The 27209-nt window shown below is 46.0% G+C and overlaps 7 protein-coding genes across 9 annotated transcripts; 3 read left to right on the forward strand and 4 right to left on the reverse strand.

The window, feature by feature from the left end:
• Positions 1–766: 766 nt before the first annotated feature.
• Positions 767–1848, forward strand: LOC112874593. Its single transcript, XM_025937993.1, has 2 exons — positions 767–1197; positions 1471–1848. Exons 1-2 carry the CDS (start codon positions 1012–1014, stop codon positions 1642–1644), a joined length of 360 nt encoding a protein of 119 aa, XP_025793778.1. The 5' UTR covers positions 767–1011; the 3' UTR covers positions 1645–1848.
• Positions 1849–2023: 175 nt separating this feature from the next.
• Positions 2024–6331, reverse strand: LOC112874586 (pentatricopeptide repeat-containing protein At4g21300). 3 transcript variants are annotated; one of them, XM_025937983.1, is made up of 4 exons: positions 3657–6331; positions 3010–3142; positions 2648–2717; positions 2024–2542 (listed from the first exon to the last, which is right to left on the reverse strand). In XM_025937983.1, the coding sequence occupies exons 1-2, from the start codon at positions 6177–6179 to the stop codon at positions 3128–3130; spliced, it is 2538 nt and encodes an 845-aa protein (XP_025793768.1). In that variant the 5' UTR covers positions 6180–6331; the 3' UTR covers positions 2024–2542; positions 2648–2717; positions 3010–3127. The 3 variants fall into 3 exon arrangements, with proteins under 3 accessions (XP_025793768.1, XP_025793767.1, XP_025793769.1); XM_025937982.1 differs by having other exon boundaries at positions 2648–2769; XM_025937984.1 differs by lacking the exon at positions 2648–2717.
• LOC112874588 (ribosome-binding ATPase YchF) lies at positions 6332–9456 on the forward strand. Its single transcript, XM_025937985.1, has 11 exons — positions 6332–6675; positions 7109–7297; positions 7418–7471; positions 7736–7846; positions 7922–7984; positions 8054–8308; positions 8433–8579; positions 8657–8684; positions 8781–8851; positions 9017–9076; positions 9176–9456. Exons 1-11 carry the CDS (start codon positions 6439–6441, stop codon positions 9242–9244), a joined length of 1284 nt encoding a protein of 427 aa, XP_025793770.1. The 5' UTR covers positions 6332–6438; the 3' UTR covers positions 9245–9456.
• Positions 9457–9718: 262 nt separating this feature from the next.
• Positions 9719–12468, forward strand: LOC112874589 (alpha N-terminal protein methyltransferase 1). Its single transcript, XM_025937986.1, has 8 exons — positions 9719–10171; positions 10289–10427; positions 10600–10658; positions 10902–11021; positions 11112–11213; positions 11654–11708; positions 11881–11978; positions 12065–12468. Exons 1-8 carry the CDS (start codon positions 9953–9955, stop codon positions 12191–12193), a joined length of 921 nt encoding a protein of 306 aa, XP_025793771.1. The 5' UTR covers positions 9719–9952; the 3' UTR covers positions 12194–12468.
• A 528-nt stretch (positions 12469–12996) lies between these two features.
• On the reverse strand, positions 12997–15589 carry LOC112874591 (dihydroceramide fatty acyl 2-hydroxylase FAH1-like). The gene is made up of 7 exons (XM_025937990.1): positions 15433–15589; positions 14666–14731; positions 14245–14337; positions 13969–14165; positions 13778–13883; positions 13493–13639; positions 12997–13391 (listed from the first exon to the last, which is right to left on the reverse strand). Exons 2-7 carry the CDS (start codon positions 14714–14716, stop codon positions 13275–13277), a joined length of 711 nt encoding a protein of 236 aa, XP_025793775.1. The 5' UTR covers positions 14717–14731; positions 15433–15589; the 3' UTR covers positions 12997–13274.
• Positions 15590–16441: 852 nt separating this feature from the next.
• LOC112874607 (tubulin beta-7 chain) lies at positions 16442–19759 on the reverse strand. Its single transcript, XM_025938037.1, has 3 exons — positions 19178–19759; positions 17554–17823; positions 16442–17437 (listed from the first exon to the last, which is right to left on the reverse strand). Exons 1-3 carry the CDS (start codon positions 19569–19571, stop codon positions 16773–16775), a joined length of 1329 nt encoding a protein of 442 aa, XP_025793822.1. The 5' UTR covers positions 19572–19759; the 3' UTR covers positions 16442–16772.
• Positions 19760–21480: 1721 nt separating this feature from the next.
• LOC112874608 (inosine-5'-monophosphate dehydrogenase-like) lies at positions 21481–25728 on the reverse strand. The gene is made up of 4 exons (XM_025938038.1): positions 24649–25728; positions 23771–23950; positions 22349–22606; positions 21481–21838 (listed from the first exon to the last, which is right to left on the reverse strand). The coding sequence occupies exons 1-4, from the start codon at positions 25642–25644 to the stop codon at positions 21767–21769; spliced, it is 1506 nt and encodes a 501-aa protein (XP_025793823.1). The 5' UTR covers positions 25645–25728; the 3' UTR covers positions 21481–21766.
• Between the last annotated feature and the right edge of the window lie 1481 nt (positions 25729–27209).

The following is a 27209-nucleotide window of genomic DNA, read 5'->3' on the forward strand; positions in this document are numbered from 1 at the left end:
ATATATTACATAATTAATCTAATGATACTTATTTTGTAACATAAATGTTAATACTATTTTGTATAAATTTAGTCAAACATGAAACTGTTTGACTTGTCGGGAAGCGAGAGTTGCATTCTTTCTCGGATACCTCTTTTAAATATTTCCTCTACTCGAACGGTTAGCTCTTCGACTGATCGAATCTTATAGAAAAACGAATACAATTTTGAGACATACGTATATTTCTTTTGCAGGTAAATATACAGATTTTTACCATGGTTCCTAAAAATAGACCCCTCCTTTCACCGTATACAATTTTTTTGTTTGATTTGAAACGAACCGTCCACCGTATACCATGTGATGATATATTGTTGGGCAGGGCAGAGTTAGGTGAGGGCATCTTCCAGCTTGATCAGAATCGACGTCTATTTCTTCAAAAAACAAAGAAAGAATCGAGGTCTAGGAAAGTAGTTGGCCAGCAAACCAAGTATGACACCATGACCATACCGCACTCGAGGCTGATCTTCCCAACCAAAACGCGTGGACGTTTCGGTAGTTCAAACCATTCCTCCACAGCTGACTGGAAACCCAGATCGTGAACTACGAATCTTCTCGATCACTTGATGAACCGTGGACGAGCAAACGAAACGGACACGGTCAGGCAGGAACCCTCTAGAAGAAGTCACTCGTACGACGCGTGCCCAGCCGATTAAAAAATTTCAAACCGACTCAAAATTCAACTCCTTATGCCGCCGCCGGTCCGGTCCAAACACCACCGAAAGCAAGTAAGCAACGACGCCGTCGACGCTTTCCATGACTGGGTGGGGGCTTCGTTCCGTCCGACCGACGCCACGCCACGCCACACCTCGCGTGCGTACTCCCTCAAGTCATCATCATTCATCTGCGTCCCCGTCTGTATAACACGCTCTGCTGCAGCTGAGCAGCCCTGCATACTTGCGCGGAGGGGAAAGGTAGGCGAGGGAATCATCAACCAAACCAACGCGACCCTCTGACCTCTTGCTTCGGGAAACCATGGCGTCGCGGCTGTTGCTTGGGAGGATCCAGTCGGCTGGCCGTCTGTCCAGCGGCCATGGCCGGCGCCAGCTGCTCGGCTTCAGCGGCGGCGAGGGGCTCCGCCGTCCTCCTCCACCGGCGGGCGTTCGGTCGGTCTGCAGCAGCAGCGCGTATGGGCAAATAAAGACGGACGCCAGGATCACGGTTTGTTCCTGTTTCTGCCTTTCCAAGTTCAATTCCAGAATCATGGAGCCAGCTCTAGCTAAATATTGGAATTAACTGGTTCACCATCGGTTGGCAAGCTTCATAGTTGTGCATACCTTCGAAGGAGAAATGCGTTCGGATAATTTCTGCTAGCTGTATCAGTTGTGCGTGTGTTGATATCTTTTCTGTTCTATTCTATGTGTGCCTATCCAAATATCCATGGTTTCTGATGAAAAGTTCTCTGACGCTCCCTGTTTGCAATGTACGGTGCAGGACCACGAGCCACATCTCGACAGGTTTTCAGACCCCCAGGTTGCTCACGAAGACCGCCAGTTCATTCAGTTCTTGGACAGGATGCTGGATGCGATAAGGAATCCTCAGAGTCTTGCACAAATACGAAGTGGAAGGATTGCAAATGGCCTGAAAGTTTTGGATGATGACATATGATGCATGCTCTCTTTGCGGAAAACACAAGAGTTGAAGAAACGTGACAGTTTGTGTTGTATAAAGTGACCATGATGTGTACTGTGAATAACAATCCACAACTTGAGTGTGTGAGACTGCTATTGTTTAGGTTCATTCACATTATGGATGAGAGCATCGGCTAATATCATATATCAAATATATAAGTAGTTGGAGTAATTTCATTTCTCTGAACTCTGAAGTACTTTTGGATATCAGATTGCAAATATCTACTAGGGTTGCACCCCGAACAGATGAGAGATGAGATAGAGTAAAAGGGAGAGCAAGCTATGTGAGCAAGTGAGCAAATGGGCAAAAGTTCCCTCCTCCAATCCCTAGAGCTCTATTTAAAGGGAGAAGGAGATGATTATTTATATTTATTTCATTGGTGGGGTCAAATATTACAAGTAGGTCCTCAGGATTTACAAAGAAGTCCCTAGAACTTACAAACAGGTCACTGGACGCTGCAACTAAGTCTCTAGACCTCACAAACAAGCCCTTAAGACTCCTAACTTAGCCTCTTTTATACACAAAGGGCTCCCTAGCCTTAGGTGATGGCCTAAGGCGCACCCCAACAATAACTAACAATATACTACAATAGTTAATAAAGTGCAGGCTTACCTTTGCTCAAATGATTTGGCAAATTAAATAGCCAGCAGAAGCTGAAGAGTACGTCATATGCCTTCATACTTGTGCCTAAACTTTCATAGTGCTTGCAGGTAGCAACTGAAGCAGTAGATGGCAATTATCACAGCCTCACAGGAAGACATCTGAACATGTCAACCTTCTCCATGAAAATCTTAATATCAAACATCTTTCCTCAAATTTTCCTTTGCTTTTCCACATCTTTTAAATTTTAATGCTTGAGAGCAGGTATATATCCCTACAGGCCACAGGATGTATGTTGCTTCAGTTAACGAGAAAGGATTGGCAAAACAAGAAGCGCAATAGAAAATAAGTACTGTATGTTCACCAAAGAGAAGCATACATGCTAAACTGCAGAATTTGCACAGAAAAATTTCACCATTGACCACCCATGAATGAAATGACCTTGCACACTGGTATCCAGGCACCATGTCAGTGCAAAAGGAATGTAGGGAAAACATGGGCCTGTCAGCATGCCATGGAACCATTTAAATTTCTGTGGAAGCATTTGAACAGAAGAAAGAAAAAAGGAACGGAAATTTTATTGCTGATAATTTCTAGTTATATCCATGTCATAAATGAGACTGGCAAAGTTCAGACGCCGTGAATGAATTGCCAAAAAAAGGAGGTCTGGAACGCCTTTTATTAAGTCTAAGTATGAATTATTTAGCATCCAAAGTTGCAAAAAAGTCAACTTATACTCACCACTTTTCTCATGAAAATGTCGAACTGCAATATATACTGTTGTTCAACAGACAGCTGTCTGTATGACAATGTGTTCTTCCTTGATTTTCCATAGAAGAGCATCAGTGCCACAGGGGAATCAAATTGTCAAAACCTACAACAAAATAATTACATAAGAATAAACAAGTTGCAATGGAGAAAACTGAGGTTATACATGGATATATCTTGCAAGTATAATACAACCTGCAATTCAAGATAACACAACAGCACAACAGAATAGATTAATGCCTACAAAACGGTGTAGCTCTACTTCAATGTCAGAAAAGCATACTAATAGCAGATAGGCACTATATCTACCAGAATGGCATCCCCTTGAGCTAGTTTTATGCCACTCGAAGGGAAAAACGTAAGATGCTGCCATTTTATTAATTTTCTGTAATAATCACTTAAGGGGAAACATAAGATGCTGCCATTTTGTTCACTTGCTAGAATAATGAAATAATCCTCGATGGCTCAAGTTTGTGCTTGAGATAAGCAGCAAGGCAGGAATAGGATTTTGGAGCTGGCAAAATAGTAGCACATCATGCAAGATAAGTTTTTTCATTAGGTTAAACAAAGAATGAAGGTGCATAACATATAAAAAAAACTCCGGAACTATCAATGCTGACCTGTGTGCTATTATCTGGGTGCATGGGGTGACATAGATCTGGTCTTGGAATGTAGCCTTCCTCTCTTAGTTCTTGAAGAAGGCTCTTCAAGGACATGTAGATGTCTTCAGAATCAGGGTGGCTTTTATCTGCTGCAACAAATAAATGGCTGCTGTTATTAACATCTACCCAGCTGTATCCAGGTATCTTCTGGACTTTATTATCCTTCATCAATCTTCTAACTTTTGATACACCATCCCATCGCCCAGCAACTGCATTGATATTGGACATGAGGACATAGTAGCCAGAATTACCAGGATCCAACTTAAATAGTTCTTGGGAAGCTATATCTGCAAGCTCAACATTGCGATGCACACGGCAAGCATGGAGAAGGGCACCCCAAATGCCAGCATCTGGCTTGAAAGGCATATCAGCAATAAATTTAATAGCTCTATCTAACTTCCCAGAACGACTGTATAGGTCAACCATGCAAGCAAAATGCTCCATTCGTGGTGCAATCTGATATTCCTTAGTCATGCATTGAAACAGTCGAACTCCTTCTTCAACCTGCCCAGCGTGAGCACAGGCAGATATCAAAGCAAGGAATGTTACATGATCCGGCTTGAATCCTTCCTCTTGCATAGGATGCAATAAACTCATTGACTCTTTAAAAAGACCATGAGCCCCATAGGCAGCAATTATACTATTCCATGACACTTCATTCTTATCGGGCATGGATTCAAAAACACGAAGAGCCAAATCCAAGTTCCCACATTTACCGTACATGTCAATCAGGGCACTCTCGGCAAATATGTCTGCCCTTATAGGACCCTTTATGATAACACCATGAATCTCTTTTCCATAATATATAGCTGGTAAACTCGCGCATGCTGATAGGGCAGAAGATATAGTTACACTATTGTACTTTATTCCTTCCATAGTCATTTGACGGAAAAGGTCAAGAGCTTCTTCTGGCTCTCCATTCTGTGCAAAGCTTGAAATCATTGAGTTCCATGTAACCTCATCCTTCACAGACATCTTGGAAAAGATATAATGGCTAAGGTCAAGTCTGCCACATTTTGCATACATGTCCATTAGTGCACTCTCCACATAACATTTTCCTTCATATGCATTTCTTAGAACATAACCATGGATCTCCTGACCAAGAGCCATAGCAGCCATGCTAGCACATGCTGGCAAGACGCTAGCTACAGTAATAGCATTTGGTTTGATGCACTGTTCTAACAAGTACCGGAACATTTGCAGTGCCTCTTCACTCATCCCATTAAGAACATAACCTGATATCATTGTACTACCAATAACCACATCGATGGCCCTAGCCACATCATAAACATTCCGTGCCATCCTCACATCCCTGCACTTGAAATAGATGTCTACCAAAGCACTCACCAAAAAGACATCCATGCGCACGCAGTTCCTGACAATATAACCATGTATCTCCTTCCCCTGCATGAAACCATTCAAGTCAGCCAAAGCTGGTAACAAACTGACCAACGTAACTGAATCTGGTCGAACACCACTCCTCTGCATCTCACAGAACAATCCCAATGCTTCATCAAGAAGCCCATTTTGAACACATCCTGAGATCATTCCGTTCCAGGTTACCAAGTCATCCCGTGGAATCAGGTCAAACAATCTCCATGCATCATCCAAGCACCGGCATTTGGCATACATAGACAGCAATGTGTTAGCCACCGCCACCTCTGTCTCTAAACCACATTTCACTGCCAGAGAGTGAAGCTGCACCCCAGACAGCAAGTCAGCCTCCACAGCACACAAAGACAGAAAGCATGCCAGTGTAGCGAAATTGGGCTCACAACCAGACGCCCTCATGTCCCGGAATAAACTCACTGCCCCATCAATGTCTCCGGCCTTTATGCACCCATCCATCATTACGTTCCAAAGGACGCAGTCCCGCTCCGCCATTCCGTCGAACACCTCGCGCGCGTCTCTGAGGAGGCCAGCGTCTGCGTACATCTTGATGAGCGCGCTCCCAACGTACACGTCGCGGCCGAGCCCGATCCCGCGTGCCGTGCGGTGCACGAGGCGGCCGAGGGCAACCGCGCCGAGCGCGGCGCAGGACTTGACAACGTAGGGGAGAGTGTGTCCGTCCGGGCGCGGCGCGGCGGGGTGGCTCCACATCTTGAGGTAGAACAGAACGGCGAGGCTGTGCTGGCCGTCCGCTGTGAATCCACGGATGAGCCAGTTCCAGGGCAGCGCGGATGCGGCGTCGCGCCGCGGGAGCGCAGAGAACACCGCGACGGCGTCGCGGAACCGGCGCACGAGGACGTACATGCCGATGAGCCGGGTCTGGAGCGCCGGGTGGGAGGCGAGGGCGCCCGACGCGACGGCGCGCGCGTGGATTTGGAGGCCCAGAGGGAGGTGCGACCCGGAGACGCAGCCGCGCAGGAGCTCCAGCAACCGGTCCGCGGAGGGGGCATTCATGACGGCCCTCGCGGTGGAGAAGGTAGTGGAGCGGCATGGCCGCGGCGGAGGCTTGAGGCGGCGGTGAACAAGGCGCATGGCGACGCCGACGAGGCTCGTCGCGTCGAGGAGGGAAGCCGAGCCGGGCCGGCGGCGAACTGACTGACCAAAGAGTGCGGTCTGATTCGAGCTCTCGCGGCTTCAGTTCTCGCACGTGCCCTTTGGAGTTTGAACCCCTCACGCGCCGCTCACGTGCCACCCATCTATCCATCTCGCAGCTCTCGTCTCCGACAACCGTTCGCCCCCACCGCCTTCCCGCGCCGCCCACGCACTCCTCCGTCTCGTCCCCGGCGCGCCCATGACGACGGCGTCGCGCGCGCTCGGCTCCGCGTTCGCGGGACTCACGCGGACCCCCGCCACGACGACCCTGCACTCCCCGTGCGGCTCGTCGGCGCTACTGCGGCACTGGCAGTGGAGCCGGGCCAGCCGCGCCCGGCAATTCTCGTCCGGCCGCGCGGCACGGATTAGCATGAGCCTCCGCGCAGGAATTGTGGGACTGCCCAACGTTGGCAAGTCCACCCTCTTCAACGCCATTGTGAGTAACTAAGCTTGCTTGTTTCGATGCTTCCTGAGGAGGAATTCGTGTTTGTCAAGAACATTTATTAGCCAGAGATCGCTAGAGAGGAGAGAATTGGGTATCGGTTTCTTCTTCTCTCTATATGGTCTTCTGGATTCGTGCACTGGCTTTGTATAGGGTGGAATGTAGCCGTGCATGTTGGGTGGATGTCGGTGGACGCCAAGTGTTCGACGTTTTGCCACATAGATATGGTTGTCAACAGGATGGCACGTATAAGAGTGAATAGGCTTCGCCGATTTCTACGTTGTTTCTGTCTTCTGTTGCTGCTGCACAAGTTGGGTTCTTGACTTCTTGAATTAAGATGTTTCAAATGGAGAAATGGATTTGACATGGACATGGTAGGTCATTCTTTGTAATAATGAAATGCTAATTCTGTTCTCAATGTTTTTAGGTCGAAAATGGGAAGGCACAAGCTGCAAACTTTCCCTTTTGCACCATCAGCCCAAACGTTGGTGTGGTAGCTATCCCTGATCCTCGCCTGCAGGTGCTCTCAAAATTAAGCAAGTCACAACAAACAGTCCCGACATCCATAGAGCTTGTGGACATTGCAGGTCTTGTCAAAGGAGCAAGCAAAGGAGAGGTACTAGTTTCGTCATTCTCCTCAGTTTACCTGCAGGACAGCTCCAACTTCGCTGGCCAAAGTTTATATGGTTTCCGATTAGTTTATACTTGATGGCATTAAATTTGTTATTGACATCAGGGACTAGGAAATCAATTTCTTTCAAACATCCGTGAAGTAGATTCCATACTTCAGGTGAGTACTTGTTGTACTTACATATGGTTAAGCTCTCATATATTTGTCAAAACCTAGTGTTTGTTAATTACCATGCGCCATTCTGCTGGTGATATGTGAACTGAAATTGCATTCACTTTCTTATCCAGCACTGCCACTCACTGCTGGGGCCCATTGTCATTTTTTTTGTTTGCTGGAGATTGCAAAACATTATAGGATATTAATTCTCAGGCTCTAGGAAATTAGGAATAACTAGTCATCTGTTCATTATGACTGGACCCTCAGGTTGTGCGATGCTTTGAGGATGATGATATTGTTCATGTCAATGGCAAAGTTGATCCCAGGTCTGACATTGATGTCATCAACCTAGAGCTGATATTTTCAGATCTTGAGCAGGTAATTTGGTGACACAATATTTCTATTGCTATCTATGACCTTGACCAACTGCTAACATTTTTGCAATAACTGCAGATAGAGAAGAGGTTAGATAAGCTTAAAAAGAGCAAAACTAAAGATGCACAAGTAAAAGTGAAGGTAAGACATACAGATCATTTCATTTTTGTTAACCTTCTCATCTATGTTCTAACAGATTGCACTATTTAGGAACAAGCAGAGAAAACAGGACTGGAAAAAATACAGGAGGCGCTTATGGATGGAAGGCCTGCAAGATCGGTTGATTTGGCGGACCATGAGAAAGAAGCTATACAGCATCTTTGTCTCCTGACTATGAAACCTGTCATTTATGTTGCTAATGTCACAGAATCAGATCTTGCTGAACCTGATAGCAATCCTCATGTCAAAGAGGTGGCTAAAGCAGCATCAGACTTGCAGTCTGGCATGGTTACGATATCAGCTCAGGTTTGTTGTATGCATCTAAACTACATGAAGCTTTTGAAGAAATGCCTTTGAGATTACTCCCCCCCCCCCCCCCCCAAAACGATGTTGCCTATCTATATTTATTCTATCATAGAATGCATAACAGGTTGAAGCTGAACTGGCTGAGCTACCTTTGGAAGAGAGAGTAGAATATCTAAAATCTCTTGGTGTTGCTGAAAGCGGACTAGGCAATTTGGTAAAAGCGACATATGACCTATTGGGACTACGAACTTATTTCACAACCGGAGATAAGGTGCATCTTTTGTCTTGTTAAAGGTTCAATTCCCCCGACTGTTAATGCAAACCTTTAACTGCGTATACTTTTATCAGGAAACGAAAGCTTGGACTATTCTTTCAGGTTTCATTCTTCTTCCTTAAAATTCTTTCATTGTAATAATTGCAAGGATCGCAGGAAACTAGGAATTACTATAACTGCACGTAACCTTACATGTAGGCATGACTGCGCCTCAAGCAGCTGGAGTTATTCATAGTGACTTTCAGAAAGGATTTATCAGAGCTGAAACTGTAAGTTGTGCACAAAGTTATAAGAATTTAATGTCCAGATTTCAGTTTGCATGTTATGATCTGTCACAATTATGGATACTTCATTTTCTTTGGAGAGTATATAGTTACCTGCAAATTAGTTAAATATTACTACTCATTTTACAATGATTACTTTCCAAACCTCAGGTATCCTACGATGATTTTGTGGCAGCTGGTTCTCTCGGAGCAGCAAGGGAGAAAGGGCTGGTAAACAAATCTGCGTTGCTACAACTTTACATTCAGTGATTTGAAACGTGCAGTTAAATACATGTTTATTCCTTGTTTAATCTGTCACTGTGACTGCAGTTGAGGTTGGAAGGGAAGGATTATGTTGTGCAGGAAGGCGATGTCATGCTTTTCAGATTCAACGTGTGACAGTAGCACAAAGCTTCAAAATATTGGGATTTTGTACAAGACAGATTGGCATAATATAATTTGCCCATACTATGACAAATTTTTTTGGCCTTATGACATGATTATTCATGTACCGGCATTATTACTTTTCTTATGAGGAAAAGCAAACCATGATCCAATGTTTAAGTATCATCCGTCACATTTTGAGAAATATACCATGCAAGAGTTCTTCAGTGTAACTTGTCTAAGAATCCCTGTTGTGTCCTTATGGATCACTCCATATAGGTAACTTATTGTTTTCTCGATAAGTGCACGCAGAATGTTTTATACTTGTGACAATTTCATGACAGTATTATGTTTAAATGATGCTTGAAGTTTTGCCAGGGGTATATATATTGCAAGATATCAATTACTTACCGGATGTATTCTGAAGCTGAGCTTTTAATTATCAATATATGTTCCCCTATTTCTTTCGAAAAGGTTTTATGTTCTCTCATCTTTGGTCGAAGCAATGGCATTTGACCTGTAGAAATTTCTTTTTTTGCAAAATTGTATTTTCTCAAGGTCTTTAGTACAAAATGGACACGACGAAAGAAGAAACCGCAGAGCGGGTGTATATATGCTAAAAAGCCCTTGCAAAAACCGTTAGGCAGATTTGAACCCTTTCCCTACTCCAGCACGCGCGCAAGCAGCTCTCGCTTGGCCGCCGCCGCCGCCGCCGCCGGAGGGATGGATTCCCGCGGATTCGATTCAGCCGGCCGCGTCTTCTCCAACGCAACAGAGATGTGGGCGGAAGAGATCGGCTCCACTGTCACCGCCACGACCTCCGCCACCGCGGAAGCTGAAGCTGCCCCGACCGCCGCCGCAGGCAACGGTGGCGCCGAGGAGGAGGCGAGCGGCGAAGGGAAGCGAAAGGAGTGGTACTCCAAGGCTATCGCCTACTGGCAAGTAAAGCACCCACTCTTCCTCCTCCCGGAGACCCTGAACCCTAACCCCCCCCCCCCCTCTCCAAAGCCGTAGTCATCGCTGATAATTTAGCTTAAAACTTGTCGAAATTGTGCGTAGGGCGTGGAGGCATCGACAGAGGGGGTCCTGGGAGGGTACGGGTGCGTGAACGACGCGGACGTCAAGGGCAGCGACGCCTTCCTCCGCCCTCTCCTCGCCGAGCGGTTCGGCACCGCGAAGCGTCATCTTGTGGCCCTTGGTGAGTTTATTACTGCAAGGAGGCTATGACTAGTGTCGGTAAAGCTTGTTTCTGTTGAGTTATGTTGTACTGAATTCATTCTGTGAAAGTTACTGTGTAATGTTCAGTTTATAGAGTCCTTATGTGCGTGCAATCTGCATTGTTCTTATGTGTCATTTTTCAAACTGTGCAGATTGTGGCTCAGGTATTGGACGTGTTACGAAGAATTTTCTTCTCAGGCATTTCAATGAGGTATGCAACTTATCTTCTCTTTGGTGGTTTGTGGTTATGCTTCATTCTGAAGATAAATGCTTACACACACCGCAGCACCTTGTAGCTGTAGGCATATCATACCATGACACTGGCAAGAAACAACATACTTCCATTCTTCTCCTGTATACGGAATTAATTTTTTATGTTCCATCTGTAATATTTGTGCTGTGCCTTATTTGTATGTTTTGGCCCTTTTTGAAAACTTGGAATTTGGCTATTCAGGTTGATCTTGTTGAACCAGTATCTCATTTTCTTGAAGTGGCACGGGAAAATCTTACTGTATGTATGGACCAAGGAGAAGACTCACACAAGGCTGCCAACTTTTACTGTGTGCCTCTTCAGGTTGGTACCCATAGATCATTATCATTGGTTAGATGTCTTTGAAAAGTTGTGCACTTCTTTGTGAATAATCTAGTTCACCTATTGCTTCAGGACTTTACTCCTGAGGAAGGAAGATATGATGTGATATGGATTCAGTGGTGCATAGGACAACTTCCTGATGATGATTTTATTTCATTTTTCAATCGTGCCAAGGTGACTTGATTAATTTATTTTCAATCCTACAGTGTTTTTTCTGTTGGGTTGATTCAAATATTTGGTGTTACTTGGGCAAATCTTAACACTTGTATAGACAAATAAGTGATATACCATAGTTTTAGATTTACAGATTTTTTCTGAGGAAATAATGGCTTGCAGGGGAACTTCTTGTGCACTGGTAGATAATTTTGTTGTGTATTTTTCAGACATTACCTGGACAAATGTTGTATTGCTAGTTGGATATCAAACTTTGTTCTAAGATAACGCCAGTCCACCTTTAGACGCCATACAATTTGCAATCCTACTTTTTTTTACATTAGGCCTAATTACAGTTCAATTGAATGAAGCCTTCCAACTATTCTTGTTTCTGCACCTATTACCATAGCTCTAATATCAATGCATTCTAATTAAACATACACTTGTAACGTTCTTTCCAGGTTGGGCTCAAACCTGATGGATTTTTTGTTCTGAAAGAGAACATTGCAAGAAATGGTGAGTTTGCTGTACCAAATAGTCTGTCTATTTACCGCAGCATACTTTTCTTGAGAAAATTGCTATAATACTCATCTAGAAATTGCTACATGGCATTGTCTCTAATATTATACTTCTTTTAGATGACCATATGCTTGATGTTTCTCAGAGAACAAAATGTTTGGTTTTTCAGGATTTGTGTTAGACAAGGTGGATAACAGTGTCACTAGATCCGATCCATACTTTAGGGAGCTATTTAAAAAGTGTGGATTATATATCCTCAGTGTTAAGGTAAATGTTCAAAAGTGTCAATGTTATTTAGTTACATTACATTGTTTATGTTTCCCATCATTCATCTAATCCTGCGAATGAAACAGGACCAGAAGGAGCTTCCGGAGGAACTATTTGCTGTCAAAATGTATGCACTTGTGACCAGTCAACCAAAAATACAGAACAGTGGAAAGAGAAGGCGACCTAAAAACTCACCTCGTATGATCCGCTCTTGAAAAATGCCCGTTCAGTGGGCTGATGGGCCAACTCTTTTGTCTGGTCATGTATTGGCTAGCGTCAAAGTTTCTAGGACATCAGTTTTGCTTTGCAGTCTCAATTTTGTTTCATATACATTTTATTTTTTGTACAAGCTAAAATTTTCTTTGAGATCAATTTTTTCTTCTAAATGTCAACTGATGTTGTATCACCTGGCTACTGATGAAATACATGATCTATGTGGGGTGCATGTTCACGTTATTCTGAGAGGAATGTGCTGAAGTTCTGAATCAAATGCCTGCCTGCTTCACCGTCCCATCTCCTAACTGTGTCTTCTCCAGATTTACCGTTACAAATTCCAAATTTCTGAATTATATACGATTCGAGATGCTGATCTTATTCTTGCCTTCCATTTGCCCTGTGCCCTTTTGATTAGCATAATAGGTATAGCTCAAAGTAGCACTATCAGTAGCGTAGCAGTGGTTTTGATTGCAAATGTGGTAGTTAATGAGCATTTTAACTTGATCTTAACGTTTTGGGACAGTGCTGAAGCAGTTGTCGAAGTGTAATTTTGAGTTAACATAATGTCAAACTACAGAATTTTTGGTACATGGAAATGTTTTTTTTGTGTGTGTGTGGTCTTGACTCTTCCCAAAGCTGTTCATACCTTTTCTCACATGCACAAGTGGGGCATTCTTCTGAATCTGTAAATGCAGACCCAGAATATCCATCAGATATACCCATTCTTCCAACTAACGCTCCTTGCTGTCAGACTCAGACAACTCATGATGGGGACCCAGGGGAAAAAAGGAGGGGAAAGAGGGGATCTCGCATCTGCAAGTATCTAATGATCCGATTTTGAGAAATAAACAGAAAGAATAAAGAGCCTAACAGGTGATTTTGTAGACCGCTGGCACTGCATAGAATGTTGAGCCAACAAAATCACTTCACATTAGAATAGATCAACAGAATCAGTACACAGGAACTTTGAACTGAATGGACATGTGAAACCCATCACACCAAGACAGAACTAGAATTGTACCTAGCTTGAATATATTACAAATCCCCTAGAATCTCATGCCAAGAATTGTGCTATGTGCGTCAGTTCTTCTTCCCGGTTGTCGATGGTGGTAATGTACCGAAAACAGTGTCCCAGAGCGTTGAGGTGATGCCAAAGCCCTTGTCTTGGATTCTAAAGTGGTGGTTGAGGTGATACCGCTGCATAAAGGGAAGTTGAGAGGAATCAAAACCTATGGGCTTTTCAATGGAACAGCTGGATAAATCATGAATTTAAGTGGTATTATCTATTATGCCCTCACCTTGAGATGTTTTGCTGGATCTTTGGATGGTTGTCCATGGTGCAGGTAGTAGTGAGTGCAATCATACATCACATATCCCAATAGACCACCGCCAAATAATGCAGGAGTGGTAGATGGAGTTGCAAAGAATGCAACAAGGTTCCAGAACTGAAAAATAAAATAATGAACAGTTCGGTTCAATTGGTCATGTTTCTTTTAAATGGTCAAAAGTTCCAGTTCAACAAATCCAATTCAATGTTTAGTGCTAGTACTTTTGTTGCATGTATGACAGTTTCAGGGCCATACCGGGAAACACAAAATCGCTGTTGCAGTAGGAGGAAATACAAGCCTGAGCGAGTCCATTGGGTGCTTATGGTGGCATCCGTGAAGAAGGTAATGTGCAGTGTTTGTCCTGCAAATTGCATCGACAACAATTGGAAAAGCAGAACGAAGACATTATAAGACATTGCCAACTTGAAAGTTGAAAGTATTCTTACCAGTAGGTTTTAGTCTCAATGTGGAATAGAAAGCGGTGCAAAGTATATTCAATCAACGTCCAAATAAATATTCCAAACAGAGCCATCAGAACTACTTCCTGAATGGTATGGCCCATCAAAATAGATTTCGCGAACAAGTAGCAAACAACAGGCAGCCATATGGTTGGCACAGCCCACCACTTCGTGCATGTCAAGAACTGGACATTAAAAGGTTTTGTTAATACAGTTCATGTATCAAAACCCTCGATGTATCAATATGATGGAATGCACCATTACCTCCAGGACATCATTTCCAAAAAAACGTGGACCCTCCTTGCTGACAATAGGTTGGTGAACCCATTCCTGGTAACGTTCCTCAAGATGACCAACCTTCATCCACAAAATTAAGATACAAGCAGAACAAGGTTATTTTAGCTGTGAAGCAACTGCGCATCTAGTCAGAAACTCGGGATTTTACAACTACATGAGATTCTTTCACAATATACATAAGCACCATGTCTACCACAATTATTGCTAAGAAAGAAAACACAATCTAACATTAGAGCTGGTTGTCAAATACCCAACGTTGCACTGAACAAACTCAAAAGCAATTAAAATTCCAAGGTGCACATGATAATTTCACGAATTATCTCGGAAAACTAAGATTCACAAGACCAACAACGACGTCGCAGTGAAGCAACTAAGAGCGAAAACATACCTGGAAAACAAGAGGCTTGTTGAGATCAACTATGAACTCCTGGACAACCATCTTCCCCACTCAGAGCTGCAGCAGAAAATTCCACATCACATACCAAATAATACAACAGTCAAGATTAAAGTCGGGTTCAGGAAAATACAGTCTCCTACAGCACAGAGGCAACTCCTGCGCGACGACGACGAGACAGGTGATGACCAAAAACAATAGTGAATGACAATGGATAGCCGTGTGAAGCTACTAGCAAGCATCAGGCCTAAACACAAGTGCGGATATCATGATGACCACCTTTTCCCCCTGCCCATGACAAAGTTCCTCTGACTGAGCAATCATCAGCATGTGGCTCCAGCACACAACAGGCAATCTCTATCTCCTTACTTAACCGACCACAGTGGATGTCCAGACGAATTTGGCAACCAATACTTCAGTGTTACACGAGTGTGCTTCTAGTGTTTATACGATTTTTCTCATAAAAATGTTTGCAGGCAAATGTTTGACACGAATCTGAACAGAATTACAGCAACGTCGCAGCAAATGCGGGCAGAACAACCTCGGCCTAGATCCAACACTTCAGGTCAAAAGGGGCACAACCCTCGAGTCACCATCGCTGAACCACGAAGATCCCAAAAGAAAAATCCCCGCAATGTCCTACATCTACCGAAACGGAACAGCGCGCGCCATCGCGCGGACAACCAATGCAGCCGCGATGCGTATCACGCGGAACCCGAAACAGAGCTACGGGATCGGGAGAGGGGTTCAGGAGACCTCACCGGCACCAGCAATGGCGGCCTCTTCCCCGGAGCCGGGAGAGCCCTCCGCCTCCCCGGGCGGCGAGAGAGAAGGAAGGGGCGAAGGACGACGAAGCAGCTGCGGATGCCGCGAGCGGGCGGGCGGGGCACGAATAAGAGAGGAAGGCGGGGGGCTATCCGGCAAAACAAAATGACTCGGCCTCCCACCCCTGCAGTCTCTCTGCCGCCAGGCCGCAGCCGGACGGCCGGGCCCACACCTCCGCGCTGAGCTGTGCGCGCGTCTTGCAAATAGCGGGTTTTTGCGGGGGCGCGTATATAATTGGTGATCCGCCAAGGGCTCTCGCTCTCTCAAATAGTGGGGGGGCGCTAATGGGGTGGGGTGGGGCCCGCCCGCCAGCTTGGCCGTGGCCTGTTCCCTGCTGCCCTGTGCGCGAATTTGTGATGGGAGGGCGACAGTGCATAGTGAGCTATCAGCTGTGGCGAACAGACACGGCTAACAAAGCTCTGGCAACTGGCAAGATCACCAGATGCTTGACGGTTTTTAAATTTCACTGGCACGTTGGGAGCTCGGGAAAATCTTCATGCGTTGTACGCCCGGCTTGAGATCCTCGTTTCTTCTGGATCTTTTCGAGGGGCATGTGCGGCACATGTGGCGGAGCACGTGAAGCGGCAGCGAGAGCTAAAATCCCCTCCCGGAGACGATTCCTTGGCCCAAATTCGGTCGTCGTCACTCGTCAGCTATCCCGGCCTTGGGCAAGGCGGTTTTGCTGGGGCCTGGGCCGCCCACTGCATGTGCGCTCGACCGGCCGATGATTACTGGTTCAGATCAGGAGATCCGATCTGGTCTCGCCTGTTGAGGTTTTCTAGGCCAGGATATGGGGCAGCCATCCTACCAGACACTGGTTTCTGGCCGATTCAGATGGACTCCTGATGGGCGCGATCTTGAGCAGTTGAACAAACCTGTAACGGAATGCCTTCTCTTGGACACACAAGAACAGAGTGAACGAAGCTGATGCAGATTGACATAGGCTTAACAGATATGAGAAGAAATCACTCACTACCAATACTAGTCAGAAATTACAGGCGACCAGCTCAAGGTGAGCACTAGCAGTGCAAAGCCATAAGCGACTTGACCAAGGATGCGGAACAGAAACTGACGGCAACCTACTACATTACAGTACGTACATTACAGTGACCGCAGCCTGAGCACAGACGCAACCTCAACGACGACAACGTACGTGATCAAAATCCATCATGCAAAGCCACGAGAAGCACAGAAGACAAACCCATTCACAGGGACACAACCTGGGCAGACGGTGGCCTTGGGAAGGGCACCAGAGCTATCGCTATTCGGCCACCGCTTACGCCTCATCTTCCTCCTCCTCGTACTCCTCCTCCTCAGCGGTGGCGTCCTGGTACTGCTGGTACTCCGCGACCAGGTCGTTCATGTTGCTCTCGGCCTCGGTGAACTCCATCTCGTCCATCCCCTCGCCAGTGTACCAGTGCAAGAAGGCCTTGCGCCTGAACATGGCGGTGAACTGCTCGCTCACCCTGCGGAACATCTCCTGGATGGAGGTGGAGTTGCCGACGAAGGTGCCTGCCATCTTCAGCCCCTTGGGTGGGATGTCACACACGCTGGACTTGACATTGTTGGGGATCCACTCCACGAAGTAGGATGAGTTTTTGTTCTGGACGTTGAGCATCTGCTCATCCACCTCCTTGGTGCTCATCTTCCCGCGGAACATGGCTGAGGCTGTGAGGTAGCGGCCGTGGCGGGGGTCAGCAGCGCACATCATGTTCTTGGCATCCCACATCTGCTGAGTCAGCTCAGGGACAGTGAGGGCGCGGTACTGCTGGGATCCACGTGAGGTCAGCGGCGCAAAGCCGACCATGAAGAAATGGAGACGGGGGAACGGGATGAGGTTCACAGCAAGCTTGCGCAAGTCGGAGTTGAGCTGACCAGGGAACCTCAGGCAGCATGTGACGCCACTCATGGTAGCAGAGATAAGATGGTTCAGGTCACCAACTGCATTGTTACAGCCCACTATCAGTGCCTACTTTTCAAATTGAATAAAATTACAGCAATATTAAATCAAGAGGTATCATGGATAGCAAGTAAAGAATTAGTGAGGGTTAACTTACAGGTAGGGGTGGCGAGCTTTAGTGTCCGGAAGCATATGTCATACAGAGCTTCATTGTCAAGCACCATACATTCATCAGCATTCTCAACAAGTTGGTGAACCGAAAGTGTAGCATTGTATGGCTCCACAACAGTATCTGAAACCTTTGGTGACGGGAATACAGAGAAGGTCAGCATCATTCTATCAGGGTACTCCTCCCTGATCTTAGAAATGAGAAGGGTGCCCATGCCAGATCCAGTGCCTCCCCCCAAGGAATGGCAAACTTGGAAACCTGTATGTAAATCAAAAATGAATCATTAAATTATCTAAAAAACCAGCAGAATTCTAGCATGCAAATATAAAAGGCAGCCTTGGACTAAATAGGTAATAGGTTCAAAAGATACAGAAGCAACTGAAGGTGTCAAAGAGCTAGCAATATGTCAGAACCACAACACATTAAATGAGACCAGAGTCTGGGTGCAATCATCAATCATGTTACAGCAGTTTAAGTGATATTTGAATTTAGTCAACATCACAACATCCTGCCACCATGCTTTGGTAGCCGCATGAACCCATCTTGACATGGTACCATAATATTTCACTTGGGCATGCCATAGTTTATAGCACAATAAACAACCATAGGGATTAGATTACAAAGAAATAAAGTTCAGCCCTTATTTATTCACCATGAAGACAAGGAACCCATCTTGACCGGCGTTTGGCCAAAGAATTCAATCCAGCTATGGCACAATATTTAATTCATTTTTTTAATAGAAACAGGTCATTAGCAGTTGTAGGGTGCCAGAGTGGAACTCCATGCTAACACATCCATCACTCAGGTTACAGGAATAAAATATCCATCCTGCCGACAGTTGATGTCGGTCCAGCTACTTAGCCTAGAAGAAGCTACAGGAGTTCAATCGAAACATGAATCAGAGCATATCACTGAGATCAACACATTGACTAGCACAGCTCTACAAAGTTCTATCTTGACAGTGCCAATATAACTGCAAATAAATCATAGGAAAAACAGTGTAGCTACTAAAGCTATGATATCCCTTCCAAGTTATCTGACTTGGGCTGTACAAGCGCTTATTGAATACTCCCTCCGTTCCAAATTATAGGTCGTTTTGACGTTTCTAGGTGCCTAGGTGCATAGCAAAAATTATGCACTATGCACCTAGAAATGTCAAAATGACCTGTAATTTGGAATGGAGGGAGTAACAGATATGACCAATCGTCAGTTCATCATGACATGTAGAAAATTAACCAGATCCAAACAACCAGCAATTACTTTCCATTCATTCACAGCTCTAACAACCTACCTAGAGGCTAACTGCTTAACAAACCAGCACAACATTGCTTGGCGATTTGGTCAGACCATTTAACACAACATTAACACTGAAGACAAAAACGACTACAGATGGCCAGCGGTGCATAATAAAGGGCACCTCGCCGAAATGTAAATTCGAGACAGATTTTAATTGCATTCACAAACACACACAGAACCCCAGATCTGGACTAGCTTTGAACTCCCACATGTGCGCACGCTCCCGGATCTAACCCTAACCGGCTATTCCCTTAGCCCCAAAGGAAAATCAAACAAAATCAGAGAGCGCGAGGGATGGGATTAGGTGGAACCATACCCTGGAGGCAGTCGCAGTTCTCGGCCTCCTTGCGAACGACGTCGAGGACGGAGTCGATGAGCTCGGCGCCCTCGGTGTAGTGTCCCTTGGCCCAGTTGTTGCCGGCGCCGGACTGGCCGAAGACGAAGTTGTCGGGGCGGAAGATCTGGCCGAAGGGGCCCGAGCGCACGGAGTCCATGGTCCCGGGCTCGAGGTCCATGAGCACGGCGCGCGGCACGAACCGGCCGCCGCTGGCCTCGTTGTAGTAGACGTTGATGCGCTCGAGCTGGAGGTCCGAGTCCCCCGCGTAGCGGCCCGTGGCGTCGATGCCGTGCTCATCGCAGATCACCTCCCAGAACTTGGCACCGATCTGGTTCCCGCACTGCCCGCCCTGGATGTGCAGGATCTCCCTCATGGCTGACGCCGCCTTCGCTGGTGGACACTCGCCGGAGCGGCTGGGGTCGGGGGCTGGGGGAAGCGGAAGGGGAGAGCGGCGCACGGACGGGGTCGGATGCCTGGTGTGCTTGTGCTTTGGGCGAGGACCGATTTGAAATGGAGCTTTATGCTGTTGGCGTGGGGTTCGAGAGGGTTGTGGTGGGCGCCCGCCCGGTGGGTGGAAAGGCCCGGGTTGAGAACCGAGCGTAGCTCGGATGGCTAGCGCCGCAGGCGTGGGTGGTTTTTTTAAAAAAATTAGTTTAGATAATCTAAGGATCATGTTTTGAAACAGACCAGTGCTCCTCACTATTTAAATAACTACTTAAAATAAGGCTGGGCCGCGGGCAGACCAGTCGCAGTGGGCGATGTGGCCTCGGCCCCAGCTGCATAGAGCGTGGGAAGTAACGTGTGGTGGCTGGCTGTGGGGTCGCCCTGCGGTCCATCTACACCGTGCGTCTTGTGATCGGACGGCTGGAAGGTCTTGTTCGCCCCGGTCTCTCGTTGTTTTCTCCAGGGAACTTTCTGGACGTTGCGTTTAATCTCGATTTAGTTGGGATTTTTCTGTTGTGGGCGAATCGGGTCCAGGCTGGCGGTAACCTGCGGTGGTTCCGATCCGCCGCTGTGGGGAGATGGCCGTGGGCCCACGTGGCAGCCTGGCGTAACCGAACTGGGCCCACCCGCAGCGAGACAAACCTACCTGAGCGAGCTGCGTAGGGAGTAGTAGGGACCGGACGGGGCAGAGCTGAGCTGCTGGCTGAGCTGAACACTGTGGATTCCTCTTTCCAGCGACGCTGAAGGAACAGCGATCAGTAGCAGATGCCTGTTCATGGCGGCTATCTAGGCAGCGGATGGCGATGCTTCACCGGTAATGCAAGCAAACAAGCGCCTGGGTGTCAACAGACGTAGCTGTTGCTTCGAGGAGTGACAGGGACCAATTACCAGCAGCACCCCACTACACCCCTGATGTGGCTGGGGCCTCCGGTAGGGAAGCAAGAGGGTGGCAGCACTAACCAACTAATGGCTGGGGGCGGAGTGGCTGCAAGTACAAGCTAAACATTTGATCATGACGATGGAAGTGTCTCCATTACCTGCTTGCTACGACGGCATGATTGGCTGAGCAGCGGCAGAAAAAGTGCAGGGAGATCCAATCATGGGAGTAGCAGGAGTAGCCTTGCTCTTAACAAAACTGTGGGGGAGAGCCGGAGAAGCAAACAGTTCACTTCGGCCTGATGCTACAGTTAACAAAACTTGCTGCCCAGCTCGACAGGCCTGGCTGGCAAGCCGCTGATCGAGCGTGAAGATTGCCAGGTAGGAGGATAATGTTATTATGTTATCATCAACGGCATCGCCACCTTCCATACCATGTAGCTAACCACTCCTCTTGTCCCGGCTCTCCATTGATTGGTCTATAGAACCGGAATGGCCGCCTCCTCGTACCAGTCTGGTGCCGCGCATCTAGTGTGATCAAGAAGCCTACTGCAGAGCACGTGAAAGGGAAAGATGTGGAGTGACAATATTTTAAAATGAAGGAAAATACAACTGCTACATCTTTTTTTGTTTTGTTCCCACTATGTCAATTTTTTTTGTAGCCGTACATGCTAAATTCCTAGTTTTTCTTTTGGCAAAACTATTCTACTAGATTAGATATTTTTGCTCAAAAGCTTTGAATAAACAGGGCGTATTCAGTTGCAACTCAGGATGTTTGCTTCTGGTCGATCATTTCAGATCTGTCGAATCAAAGCCTTTGAAGTGTCCATGGCACACCACACACTCTCTGTACCAGGATGACATCATTCTCTTATTCTCACCAAATTAGTGACGAAAACAACGAAAATGCACTATATCCGCATTTTATATTTTCAAACAGAGGGCTGCAACATGATGATAACTTCAAAACGGCAGGAAAAAGTACGGTGATCACCAGATCCAATCATGAAATACCAGTCTTCCTCTTAGCAAAATTTGGGGCTCGGTTAAGAGTTCATATGACCATTTTTATGATCAAGGATTATTATCACGCTACATAGATGGTACACTTGCTGCCCAACTCGACAGGATTTGCTGGCAAGCTGCTGAGCTTAAAGATTGCCAGGTAGGATCATCAACAGCATTGTCAACTTCCATATCGCGCAGCTAACCACTCTTGTTCCAATTCTTCCATGTTTGGTTATGGAACTAGAATGCCTTCTTCTCATATGAGACCAGCCCATGGATTCCTCCTTCAGCCTGGGCTGCGCCGGTCCTCACCTGGTAAGGACAACCAGTAAGGATCAAATCAGTTCTGCTATCGGTATAGGAAAAAAAACTGTTTTCATTTCCACCTCTTAGGTAGATGCTCAACTTTCGGTTATTTTCAGACATTTTCAGAAATAAAGATGGATACAGAACTACCATAACCATTTCAGGGGAAAGGCTAAATTAGGCAGTTTGCTTTCTGGAACTAAACAGCGCCAAGTAGAGATGAGACTCCGTGAGGAGCATTCCCAATTTCCATCCACTATAACACGGACTCTCTCTTCCTATCCAACCCATTTCTCCAACATTTTGGCCTTTCTATAATTCATATGGTTTAATGACCATTAAAAAATCTATTAAATTTGGAGCCAGTTCCAAAATACACATAATAGTAGCAAAGATTAACTTTAGTTGTTTAACAATCTCTTTGTTAATGAAAAAGATGAAATTCTCCAATCTTAGATGATTGGTATTAAAATCTAAAACATGTTGGAAGAAAACTATTGTGCAGCATGAACATACCTCTAATCTAAGAGTCTCCGATCGCAAAAGATCATGAGCTGACTGCAGTGAGGATGCGCCAAGATCTTGGAATCCTTGCTTAACTGCTTGCATTGTGTAAGGAATGAACCTCAGAACGGAACCTTTGTCAGCTACTGCTCCAACAACTCCCTGCGCAACTTTGAGCTTCAGAATATCACCAAGGTACCTTGCATCACTCCCCTTTGTCATCGCTTCAAGAGATCCCATGCCTCTGTACTTTTTTACTCGACGGCCGTCCTAAAAGAAACATCGTAAGAGTTATAATTCAACATTTTTATGAAAGAGCAAGTGCAATTGCATGTACAGTTAAATAGAATAGCACAAATTCATAGCAGATCAAAATTAATTACCAATTTTAGAAACTACTTATACGATAGATACAAAAGTAAAAGAATAGACACAAAATGCAAATGAGTTCTCACTGATTTTAATTTTAATTATTTTCCAGGAGTCCATGGTCCTAACAACCCATATATATCACATTGCAAAATCAGGTAACATAGCATAGCCACAGGTAGCAGCTATAATCCATTATTACAAGTGTTTTTCAACATTCCTGGTTCAGGCCAAACTAACAGAACTTCTAACATTGGAGGGAATGGGTGATAAAGTGTGCCTTTCTCCAAAAACATTACCAGACAATGAATGGCGTTATCTAGCTGTGAGGCTTATATACTATATATGACCTTAAAACAATAAATTACAGAGACCTAAGGCAGCTATCCACGCTACTAGTTCCAACAGTTCCAAAAATAAAATTGATGACCTATAAGGTGTATTTGCACCAGATATGCTCCCTAAAAGAAAGCTAACAAAGCCAGCTGGTTACTTCGTCAGCACAGACTGTAATAGGCAAAATGAATTTAAAAAAAAGTACAACTATACTGAGTATCCACTGGCTATTGGTTCATAGTAACCTCATCTGAAGCCCAGATTGTAAAACACTATTGACGTATTCGTTCCACAGTTTATCAAATGGGTTTCTACTTTAGTCTTTGCAGCCTGAAATAACTGATATTCCTAGCTATGTGGTTACCCATGAACAATGCAAGATTTAGAAGAAAACATCCGAGTACCACCATGTCATTGTATACACAAAATTTTTATTGCACTCTTGTTAGCTTTTAATGCCATCTAATTAGATTGAGCTGTTGTTATGCATAAAGGAACTTTTCAGTGCAGTGATCACATGGGGTGAACATCTGCATGTGCATGGCATGTGATCTTCAGTATGGATCGAGTCTCTAACTTTCTACAGGGCTTTAGGGACTTTGACAGTCAACAACAAAGCCCAAAAGGCATTCGAACCTTCTGTTTATGGTAAACATATTAAACAAAAAGCAATAATAGAACTTTAACCCTGCTCCAGAATTGTAAAGAATATAAATACAATATGTATACCTTGTACTCATAAGTGCCAGGTGCTTCATGACTGCCGGCTAAAAAGCTTCCCATCATAACAGTGGATGCCCCAAGTGACAGAGCTTTCACAATATGTCCAGAGTTTGAAATTCCCCCATCAGCAATAACTGGTACATTGTGATCCTTGGCATAGGATGAAACCTTATACACCGCTGTAGCCTGTTGCACCAATACAAAGAAGCATCAAATACAAGCAGCAGTGCTGAACTTCTTTGTCTGTATTACTAATTTACCATATACCATATGCAGACTACCAAGACTATGTGAGGAAATAAGGAGGAACATTTCCATACACGCCAAACTGTACTTCCGAAAAGAAAAGGAAAGCGACTGCAGCAGGTCTTGACAAATCTAATACTCTTGAAAGATACGAGTGGACGGGTACATCACCTAATACAAATTTCCAGTGCTTTTCGTATCCTAACATATACTTCATAAAAGCTCAAAGGTAATTTAAAATTAGACCAAGTATCCATAAGTGTCTTCTGAGCATACAAAACAAGGACTGCACATTCCCTGCCTAGCTAAGAAAAGCAAACTCAGTAGATGCTCTGATGTCATCAAATCAGAATTGGATGCCTATGATTAATATAGCAAACATATCAGGATGTTTACAGTATCCTGTAAGAAAACAGAAAATTGGTTTCCAACTTGGTCACAGCCATCTAAACGAACTTCAGAGCATCCAACAGTTCAGAGAGCGACAAAATAAAAACCGCTGCATGCTGATCCTACTAATGGTAGAGGACCCAAGGTAACTAACTAATTTGACAGCAAGCTAAAATAAGTAAGCTGACAGCAATCTGATTAGACTACTGAGAGAACAAGAGTTAATGAGAATTTTAATGGTTCTGTACCTGTCCCCTTCCAACAGCACAAACTTCCTGGGTAGTGCAAATTGACCCAGAACCCATTCCAACACGCAATCCATCCACACCAGCTTGAATCAAATTCTGCGCCTGCGCAATTGTCACCACATTGCCTCCGATCAAATCCACCTCTGGATACATCTTCTTTGCATACTTGATCATGTCAAGCTGGTAAATGGAGTTCCCCTGCGAACTATCAATCACAATAGCATTTGCCCCCGCCTTAACTAGCTGCTCCAGCCTTAGCTTGTCATCCTCACGGGTCCCAATGGAGGCCGCAACTACGAATTTCCCATCCGCTCCCAGAGATGGCTTGCCTAGCTTGGGATAGCTCCGGATGCGCTCGACATCCTTGGCGGTGATCAGGTCAATAACCTCGCCGTCGTCGGATACGAGAGGGGCGTAATCCAAACCCTCGTCGGCAAGGAAGGCTGCTGCTTGCTCGAAGTCAAAGGAGGCGGAGGCTGAGCGGGGAGCGGGCCGCATGTATTCCGAGACAGGGGCAGGAACCTCGCGAGAGGCCGCATCGGCTGCAACAGCAACGCCGACGAGCCTGGAGAGCGAATCCCCGCGCTCGGTGACGATGGCGTATTCATTGCCAGCGAAATCTTTGAGCGTCGGAGCGGAGGACGGGGCGAAGAAGGGCACGGATGACACGAAAGGGAGGCGGCGGGACTTGGCGGCGCGGATGATGGCGGCCTGGGCGTCGGGCTCGGTGTTGCAGTGAACGACGGCGGCGGCGCCGAGCGAGGCCATGGCTGCGGCCATGGCGGCCTCGGATACGGTGTCCATGGGGGACGCGACGCAGGGGATGGAGAGCGGCAGGCGGCGGGAGAGACGGGTGGAGAGGTCGACGGCGTCGGCGGGGAAGCCGATGTAGCCCGGGAGGAAGATGACGTCATCGTAGGTGTAGGAGACGCCCTTGGAGAAGAGGCGCGGCGCCGCGAAGCCGTCGTCGGCGAGGTCCGCGCTGCTCGCCGCCATCGTAGGGTGTGGGTTTTAGGGTTTTGGCTGCAGCGGCGGCGGTGGCGGCGGGGATGGTGGGAATGGAGGGAGGCGTGGCGGGGCGCGCTGTTTTTGTGCTCTGCTCCATCGATGGATAGGGATTTGTTTGGCGGGTAGCAACGCGCATGATGCCCCTATGGCACGTGGGCCCAGCCTTTTCGCAGCCGTTCTGTCAGTGGTTGCAAATCACTGCTGGGCCGGGACAATATGGGCCACTATTTTGCAGATGACCCACGAATATAGGCCTTGATGATACAGTTGTTTTTTTTTGCGCAAAGTCATGTTGGTTGTCTCTGTTTTTTTTACGAGTACCGTATGATCTATTAAAATATTAAAAGAGCCAGACATGCCCTCAACAGAGGTGCCATTACAATCCACTCCTCAAAAGAGACATGCACGTCAACACGCATCGTGAAGCCGGCAACGAAGAAGACCACGCATCACAGCTGCAGAGCACCATTGTCACCGCCAAGAGCGTAGCCGGCAAGGGCTGCTAGAGGTATCAACGTCCAACACGACCCATGAAATGATGCTTGGGGGCAGTGTGGAAGGACCTCACAACGAAGGTTTGAGTTGGATGTGGATGAAGACGATGATAACCACTGGCGGCGAACTAAGAATGAAGATGAAACCATCACCGTGAATTGAGCATGGGTCCACCCAAGTTCGAGTTTCCAACTCGGTACATGTGCTCATATTTTTCTGGATTTATTTTAGAATTTAACTAGCGCTATTCTTTTAGTGGTAGGTGATGTTCTCGTCAACGGCAAGTCGCCTGTTGTGATTTGTCAATCTTAAAGATCCGTCGGCTTAGTCTTGGAGATGCTTATAATGGTATGGTTAGTACGCGTATTTATAGGCACAAGTGTTACTTGCGTGTAAATAAACGTCTGCGTCTGCAGTGTATTTAAAAAAAAAGCCCCAGACAGAAAGAAGAACTGCGTCCACAAAGCCAGGAGAAGTCTAGCTTCCAACGAGCAGTGAGAGCTTCTAGCACAAAGAACACATGTCCACTACTGCTCCTGAAGCAAAGGCTCAGATGTCTCGTCAAAATTTAGCAGGTCGGCCACCATTTCGCTCAGATGTCAAAGGCTTGATAAGGAACAATTTTTGTATTGTTCGTGGAGTAGCTTACTTGTAGAGGTACGTGTTGGTCTAAACTTGAGTGGGCCAATTTGGGCACCTCGGTTTCGGCCTCTACATTGGCAACACGTTAAGGTTGGCCAAGCTTCAATAAGCTTTAGCTCCATGTACAACTCAAACTAACGAGAACTTGCTCGGTGGGTACTGATGGAGCACTAGGCTTGAACTTGGTCTCTGTTCCTTCTCTAGCAAATGCTATTGCCACATGCGTCGAGAGAATCTCTACATAATCAGTACCTCCCCGATCCACGCATTTTTGACACGCAAACGCAAGGAAGGCCACGAGAATGACCAGTTCATTTCATCCACGCGTGTAAGACCGACTCTCCAAATTCAAACTTTTCTCTATGTCTCTATCGAATTTGTCCTCGTTTTATATTCCTCTCATCACAAAAGAGCCC

The sequence above is a fragment of the Panicum hallii genome, chromosome 9 (assembly GCF_002211085.1).
Source record: "Panicum hallii strain FIL2 chromosome 9, PHallii_v3.1, whole genome shotgun sequence".
Taxonomy (NCBI): domain Eukaryota; kingdom Viridiplantae; phylum Streptophyta; class Magnoliopsida; order Poales; family Poaceae; genus Panicum; species Panicum hallii.